Consider the following 8,872-nt stretch of genomic DNA (forward strand, 5'->3'; position numbering starts at 1 on the left):
CCTTAATCAATAACATAACCGAGATATAATCCTTGGGTGCGCCGTGTTATATGGAAAACTACCGATAGCAAAAAGTGATATGAAAACACACTTCGAATCTCATTTCATGCAATTTTTGCTTTTGTTTAATTTTCAATTGGTGCATTCCAATTTTTTACTTTCTAAACAAAAAATAACATATTCCCTCAGTTGTAAGAACCAACCGATAAAAAAGGTGAATCAGGGACTAAACTTCAAATTCCATCTTTTCATTATTGTATTAAACTCTAATTTTAAAAAGAAATTTTTATTAAAATAATTTTAGAAAAACAATATGCTCAACCCCGTTCTAAACCATTCAGTACATATTTTCAACCACAATTTCTACGTAAGATAATAAACAAAGAACTCTAAAAACAAATATAAAAAAAAAACATACTACGATTTTGGTTAATCAGGACAACAAAGTACAAATTCATAATACTATTTGGTAACAAAATTGAATGCACATCAAAATGCATTTCTATTTGCTTATATTATTCATAGTAATTAAATATTATAATCAAAATAATGCATCATTCTCTTGACACAACAGTTGTGGAAGCACCAACAGGTTCATCTTCTAATGATGAAATTTGTAATGGAGAATCAGAATTGATAGGACCTTGATGTGGTGGGTCTGATATAATAACATTAATAGGAGGTGGTGGATCAAGGAACTTGGTAGTAGTGGGAATGATGGAACATCTACAAAGTGGACAAGTTGAATTTGTTTGTAGCCAATGATGTATGCAATCAATGTGGAACACATGCTTGCAATATGGAATCTGTTGCAACTCTTCTTTCAACTCAAATTCTCCCAAACATACACAACATCTGTTTCAACACTTTCATATATTAGCTTCATTTCAAAGCTTCACATAAAACCAGACAATATTATATAGTAGTTTATTAAATGAATATAAGTCCGAGATTGAATAATGGTATTTTTTTTTTTAATCAAAAAGAAGACAAACATATAATTTTTTTTTATTTTATTCTGTTTAAGAAATAGACCCCTTTGACAAAAATAGTATATGTTATTTTCTCCATTGTTGAAAGAAGAAAAAAAATCATTAATTCTTATATTCTTGTTATCTCTTTTACCACCTTTCTTTTCATGTTGCACTTTTTAGAAATAAAATAGTGGACGCCATTAAATATTCTAATTAGTGATTCATCAAATGAAGATTCTCTAAACAGTTTTTTTAGCTTTCTAAAAACAACATTAGTTGACTATGTAATTTTAAGACAAACCTTAAGGTGATTAAATAGAGATAAAAATATATATTTATGGACACCAAATTTTTCATTGCAAAATTGTAACTAATTCAGTTAAATAATTAATCAATTTACATCATATTAAAAATTGTGGATAAAATTAACCATAATTTTTTTTGGATTAAATTAACAATATTTTTACTCAAATAAAAATCAAATCATATTAAAACAAGAAGAACAAGATCATATATTAACATGGCAAAAAATAACATAGAAACTTACACTGAATCCCTAGCTTGTAAATCCTCATCAAACAAAACTCTAGGAAGTTTGTCCAAGAATTGCACAGCAAAATCCAAACGACGAGGCTATGAGATTATGTAAATAATAATAAGATGATTTAATTAATATGTTAATATACATAATTAATAATAACAATAATAATAATAATAATAATAATAATAATAATAATATGAATAATAATAATTAATAATAATAATAATAATAATAATAATAATAATAATAATAATAATAATAATAATAATAATAATAATAATAATAATAATATAATGAAGTAGTTATTAAAGAACTTACTGAGGAATTAGAGGAATAATAACGATAGGTAGTTGGAGGATTAATCCTTGGAAGCAAGTGTGGAGAGAAAGAAGAAGCTCTTCTCTTGAGATAAAACAAGTAAAATAGAAGAAAAAGAATAATAGAAAAAAGTATAGGAATTGAAAATATAAAAGCTTGATAAAGCTTAAGTTGAAGTTCTTCTGGATACATATGTGGAGGAGGAGGAGAAGAATTTGCAGTTTGTTGAACACTACTCATCATCATATCATTCTTTCTTATATTCATGATTTATCCTTTTGCCACTGCCTCATATATAAATACAATTTATATAAGTATATAATATATTTGTATTTAATTGAAAAAACTTTAGTTGAAAATATACATATACATATGCTTACCAAATAGAGTCGAGTTTCTTTGTTTCTTTTGGGAAAAATATTTCTTTTAACTTCCAAAAAGAGACAGAAAGATCATATATATAATATAGTTTTTGTGTATTAGTTATTTTTTAATTAAAGATTGATTAAGAGAGGTGTAGCAATTAATTAGAATTGTTAATTTATAAAGTGAGAGTGATATATATTCTATATTTTTTTAATGATGGGGCAAGGTCATGACCCCTCCACTAGACTCACGTCATGTATCGTAATATTGTTGGCCAAAATCTGGGTTGCTTTCTCTCTGCTTCGTTGCTAGTGCTGACATTCTGTGAAAAATTGATTAATTAATTAATTAAGTGCTTAATTAGTAGTATGACTGCTACATTTGTAACTGCTCGACTCAATCAACTTGTTTCAATGATATCATCATTGTCAAGTTGATGTTTTGTGAACTGGAAGAAATATTAAGGAATAATCACTCCCTAGAAGATTGTAGCACACTCTTAGACCATGTGCAATGGTGGGTTTATTTGAACTCAACACCACAAAATCATGTGCAATGGTGTGTGTAGTGTAGTGTTGAGTGTGTGTTGGAGGAGAGAGATGTTGAGAAAACTCAACACCATGTAAACTGACGCAGGGGCTGACGTGGCAGCGGCTGGTTGGTTCAAGACTGGCGCGTGTGGGCCACGCGCTGGCAGTGAGAGTGGGTCATTTTATCACGCGAAGAGAGAAAGAGAAAGGGGATAAGTGCAGCCACGTGGCTGGTCTTGATTGGCTGGCCAGATTTTTATCCATTTAATACTTTGAACTCAATTATTTCGTTTGCAAATTAAATTTTTTTTTTTTTACCAAAATTCATGATATTTTTTCTCTATAAATAGAGACTTGGTTCATTTGATTTGGTCACAAAAAAAAAACAAGTTTTTCACTATCTTTCTCTATTATTATCTTTCTATTAGTGTTTTTTTTAAGTTAAGTGTCTTTTTTTAGTGAAATGGATCTCAATAATCATTTTAACACTCAAAATTCTGCTAATTTTCCATTTAACCAAAATCCCAACAATTTTCAAAATCCCAACAATTATCAAAATCCCAACTATTATCAAAATCCCAACTATTATCGTATCCAATTATTTAAATAAATTTTGTTTTTATTACAAAAAAATAAAAAAAAATTATTATGTATTTATTATTTTAATTTAATTTTAATCGATAATTGTAATTTTATGTAATCATAAAAATAAAAATAAAATTTAAATAAGAATATGAAAATAAAAAGTGGTGGGGTAGGGTGTTGAGTGAAAAACCATTGGAGAGGGTAAAAATTGAATGGGTGTTGAGTTATTAGGTGGAAGAAAGAGAAAATGATGTGGAGTGTTGGGAGTTGAAAAAGTGGGTGTTGAGTGTTGAAACCATTGTAGATAATATATAATAAAATATTAATGTTGGTTTAATTTTTATAACTTTTACTTTTTTTTAAAGTAATTAATAACTTTTTCCTAATCTATACAAATTGCACTATTTTTGATGTGTAATTGATAAGGTGACATATATTATACTAAGACAAATATACAAATTGAATCTCAAAAAATAGAGACTAGAAGGAAAAAATGGGCTTAAATGTACTTTTGGTCCATGTAAGTTAGTGAGTTTTTTATTTTTTGTTCCTTGTAAGTTTTTTTTTTTGTCTAAGTTCCTATATCTTACTTTTTGCTTGCGGTTTAGTCCCTAAAGCCAAAATTCGCAGGAAAATCTATAGATTTTTTGCGAATTTTCCGCGAATTTTGATTTTAGGGACTCAGACCCAAGAAAAAATTTTACAGGGACATAAATCAAAAATTCGCTAACTTACAAGGACCAAATGTGCATTTAAGCCAAAAAAAATGATACTCTCGAAAAGAAAAGAGTCATTATGTAGCATTAGTTACCTAAAAAGAGATTAAATTGTTCTTCAATCTGGTGTTGTAGAGAATGGAAAAAAAAAAGCTGATAGCCAAAAGTTATTCGAGAGAAAGTTAAAATTAAGCAATTTGGGCTAGTGGTCAGTCTTGCACACATGACATGCCTTAAAACCTAGGCATCTTAAAATGACCTCTAATGTTTTCCCTTCTTTCATGGTTTTCCACTCAAAATTTGTTATTGACCTCCAAAGGTGAATTGAAGTAGACTCGTTCAAGATTACTATGCAAAAATAATGGGCTCAAAATGATAAGAAATGAGCAAGTTATGATCCTTTGAAGTGGACACACAATTCCTTGAACTTTCAAAGGAGGACCTATAATGTCTTCTCACTTTTGATGACTTTCTTCACAAACTTTCCTCTTGACTTGTAAAGAGAAGTTGTTGAAGGTGTCAAAGAGAGACATTTGCAAAAAGAAGCACTCAAAAATGTTGAAAATTGAAAGAGTTATGCCCTTGTGATCATAGAATCAAGGACTTGTTAAATTAGGTCAAACTTCTTAAATCAACTTTGAATCTCTTGAACTTTCCTTGAATTTTAAAGCATGAGGATATATATGAGACTTTGAAATGATATTTTATTAAAGCACACTTGATTGTAAGGCTCATAGCTTGATGAAACTTGTTGAAGAAGGCATGGAAATAAACACATGAACCTATGAAGTTTTTTGATGAATCAAGCCTCATGATCTTGAGTAGAGCTGTCAAATAAGCCCAACTTTTCAAAGCCCCAATTTTTTAGCCCCATTAAAGCCCTACTTTATTAAGCCCTTTGTTAATGAGAAATTTTTTAAGCCCCATAATTTTAGGCCCCTTAATTAATGTGTTATTTTTGGGCCCTATTGAGGGGCCTTATTTTGTTTCAAAAATTTCATTTCCGTACTAGATTGGATCTCTTCTCTAATATCTACAAGACTACAACCACATTGTTTTTCTTCTCCTAACAAATATCATTATTTCAACTGTCAGCATATATATTTCCAAATTACATATTTTCAAATTTTTGTTGGAGTAAGTCGGATTTTCGACTTGACTATCTACAAAATATTACTTTAATTTGATTATTATTTTTCTTAGAAAGTAGAATGACAATTAAAAAAAGTAGTTCATTATTATAGATTAAAATTGGGCAGCAAGAACTTTTTAATGCTATTATATCGATAACCAAACTTCACATTATATTAGATTGTATAATATCCCAAATTCAATTTATTCTAAAATAAAAAGAATTTCGTTTTATATTAGTAAATATATAAAAAAAATTAAGATGGATAATGAAAGAAAAAGTGGTATAATCGAGGTGTCTAATATTATTTAACTACTTATGAATTTTGATTGAATTTTTTTCATTTCAAACTTTTAATATATATATATATATATATATATATATATATATATATATATATATATATATATATATATATATATATATATATATATATATATATATATATATATATATATATATATATATATATATATATATATGTATAATGGCAGTTGAAAAAGATAAAATTATTATGAAAAAAAAAAGAAAATAAAAATTTGGGGACTTATGGTGATTGTTAAGAACGTGGGAGAGAAAGAGATGAGGAAAGAATAATTTATTTTGTGGGTGGTATATTATAACATATCCCAGAATATATTGATCTAATGGTTATTTTTTAAGGCTCACCATGAACCATTTGGATGATGACTCACCCTAGATGCCACCATTTTTTATTATTTTATTTTTTAAATTAAAATTAAAATTTTATTTGATTTGGGGCCTAATGGCCCTCTTTTAAATTTTGGGGCCTTTTAAATTTGGGCCCTATTTGTTTAAGGGCCTATTATTTTTGAATTTTTTTAAGGCCCCATTATTATGGGGCTGGGGCTCAAATTAATTGGCCCCATAAATTGACACCTCTAATCTTGAGATAAACTTGATCAAATGAAGTTAAGAGATGCTCAAGATATAACAAATAATGAAGAGGACACTTCATTTGAAATTCAAGTCAATTAGCTTCCATGAATGATCAATTGATTGAGGGTCGATCCTGAAAACCCTAACTTTAGGAGAAAGTATGATAGCTCTTGGTTCAATCACCTACAATGCAAAGCTTTGAAAGACAAAGACATAATTTTTGTATTTTGGTTAGTGTAACATACTCCCTCCGTCCCAAATTATAAGAGAAAATCACTTTTTAGATTCATTGAATAATTAATGTATCTGGTCAATATATAGACCAGATACATTAATAATTCAATGAATCAAAAAAGTGAATTTCTCTTATAATTTGGGACAGAGAGAGTAATAAATAAGTATTCACCATTTAATCAAACATGGATGCTTGGTGATTCCCCTAAAGCATGAATGAGCATAAATCTAAAAGTCAAACTCAAGATGGTGATCTTGATTATGATAAGAACGCAAATGATTAGAGAATCTTAGGGTCAAAAATTAGAGTATGAAATCTATAAAAGTCGTGTATGCTATGAATGGATCTAGGATTTGCATGACCTAGTCTAGAGTTCCAAGTGGGAACATTATTTGCATTACTAGGCCTATGAGCAGCAGTAGTATTATTTACAACAAGAAACAAAATTTGAAATGTATAACTTATGAACTTGCTTGAGGGTCTAAAGTTATATTATTAAAACAATATAATCCACTTTCATGAAGGAAACCTTCAAGCAGCACCAAGCTAGATGCATGTGATTTGACATAGCATTTGTCATAATGAAATTCAAAATAAACATCATTATCCTTGGAAAAATTAAAAACTGAAATTAGATTTCTAGTAATGCTCAGAATATGAAGTAAGTTGTTTAACTTCGTTGAATTAGACACAAGTTTGGATCTAAATTTAGAGAAATCAGCTGACTAGACTGCTAAGTTATGACCATTATCAACTAGGAAATCATTTGGACCTTTCTATGATTTTTTATTATGTAAATTAGAAGATGGACCTTTACATGATTGTTTATTATGTAAATTAGAAGCACTAGATGTAATATGATATGATGCACCTGATTCTACAAACCAGGATTGAGATTTAAGCCATTGAAGAACTTAGAGATTGTCCTGATGAGTTGAAATGGCAGGTGCTTGTGCAAATTAGGTGGAGACTTGATTATTTTGATTTTCATTTGAAACAAAAGTATCATAAATGTGCTTGAGAATTTAGTGGTGGAGGCTCAAAGTACTCATCATATTTATACCAACAATCTATCATTGAGTGACCATACTTGTTGTAGAGCTAATATGTTGATTGATTACATGTGCTATAAACATATATTTGAAGCCCTTTACCGCGATTTGAGTGTGCTCTAACACGAGAGTGTTGAGAAGAACGAGGTGAACCGCCATTTCTACTAGGGTTATGGCTAGTTGTGGCTTGAGCAACATTAGCAGTTGCACTAGGAGTCGATTGCTCTTGGCAAGAATTTGGTTCCATCTTGCCATAAATCATCATTATGAAAATGTTGTACTCTTCACATAAACCTTGAAGGATTGCATCTATTTGGTCTATTATAAATATAGGATCTCTAACGGCTAGTAAAGAGTCATTTATGGGTTAAATTCACTCTTCACATAAACCTTGAAGGATTGCATCTATTTGGTCCATTATAAATATAGGATTTCTAACTGCTAGTAAAGAGTCATTTATGGCTTGAATTCTAAGAACATACTCAAAAATTCAACGATTACATTTCTTGTTAGATTTCAGTTTTGACCTTTATTTATGAACTTGAGCTTTCATTTGTGACTGAAAGTGCTTGTGCATCTTTTCTCAAACTTCATAACCATGTTTGCATGAGAAAACACGATGTAACATTGCTGCTAAAATCGTAAACAAAAGCCAATTGAACAATGATGATCTTGAACAATCCAAGATTCATAATCTTCATAAACAATATTAGTAATTCTATCATTGCCAGATTTGAACATAGGAGGGATATGAGGATTTACCACTAGTTTGTGGAGTTTGTGGGATAGCATAATGCCTTCTACTTACTGATTCCAAAGAAAAAAGTTGTTTTCTTAAAGTTTGATTCATTGCTTTAGTGCAAATCTGTTTGCTGAGTCTGGATTTGTAAGTTGTGATAATGTCACTTGCAAAGAAAGAATCACATGTTATGAGTCTTTAGTAGAGCTTTACAGATCTTCCTTTGAAGTGTATGTGAAGCTTGGTGTAGGGCTAAATTTTCAAAAAAAAAAAATTAAAAGACCAAGAGCATACTCATAATTTAAGCTTCTATGAAGCTCTGATCTTCACCCAAGAATGGGGAAGATGAATTGGTGAAGCAAAATAAATCCCTTATTAGATTTAGATATATTATAATGTATTGAAGGAACTAAGCATAACATAAGAGAAAGGTAGAACAAGATGTTATTGATTGAATTAGTTTAATACAAAACATGAAGATTGTTAGTAGTTTGTATTTAGTTATGAAGTTAGTTATTCTAACCAATTCTAATTAACTTTTCAAAAGGAGTTATTCTACTTTTAGTTATCTCTAATGCATCTTATTAGAATCCGTGTTTTCAAAAGTCAATTTAGTCCAACCGTTTCATGCTATTAGGGACAATTAATAACAAAAAAAATATCTATAATTTGGTAGCGTTGTCAAATGAAATGTGAGCATTTGAAACATATGTTCATCCATATAAAGCGTATGTACTCTACAACAAAGGAAGTACACAGTAAGAGGTAGCTAGGAGAGCAACAT

General features: G+C 29.3%; 1 protein-coding gene across 1 annotated transcript; it reads right to left on the reverse strand.

Annotated features, from left to right (window-relative positions):
- Positions 1-402: 402 nt before the first annotated feature.
- LOC131655934 (probable E3 ubiquitin-protein ligase RHA4A) lies at positions 403-2,343 on the reverse strand. Its single transcript, XM_058925736.1, has 4 exons — positions 2,214-2,343; positions 1,834-2,117; positions 1,522-1,607; positions 403-855 (listed from the first exon to the last, which is right to left on the reverse strand). The coding sequence occupies exons 2-4, from the start codon at positions 2,098-2,100 to the stop codon at positions 555-557; spliced, it is 654 nt and encodes a 217-aa protein (XP_058781719.1). The 5' UTR covers positions 2,101-2,117; positions 2,214-2,343; the 3' UTR covers positions 403-554.
- Positions 2,344-8,872: the final 6,529 nt, after the last annotated feature.

The sequence above is a fragment of the Vicia villosa genome, linkage group LG3 (genome assembly GCF_029867415.1).
Source record: "Vicia villosa cultivar HV-30 ecotype Madison, WI linkage group LG3, Vvil1.0, whole genome shotgun sequence".
Classification (NCBI taxonomy): domain Eukaryota; kingdom Viridiplantae; phylum Streptophyta; class Magnoliopsida; order Fabales; family Fabaceae; genus Vicia; species Vicia villosa.

Excerpts from the sequence above, each read along its gene's own strand:
- LOC131655934 (XM_058925736.1), bottom strand. The coding sequence starts at position 2,100 with ATGAATATAAGAAAGAATGATATGATGATGAGTAGTGTTCAACAAACT. Across the intron at positions 1,608-1,833 it reads ATTATTCCTCTAATTCCTCA|CCTCGTCGTTTGGATTTTGC; the intron begins GTAAGTTCTTTA and ends ATAATCTCATAG. Across the intron at positions 856-1,521 it reads TTACAAGCTAGGGATTCAGT|ATGTTGTGTATGTTTGGGAG; the intron begins GTAAGTTTCTAT and ends GTGTTGAAACAG.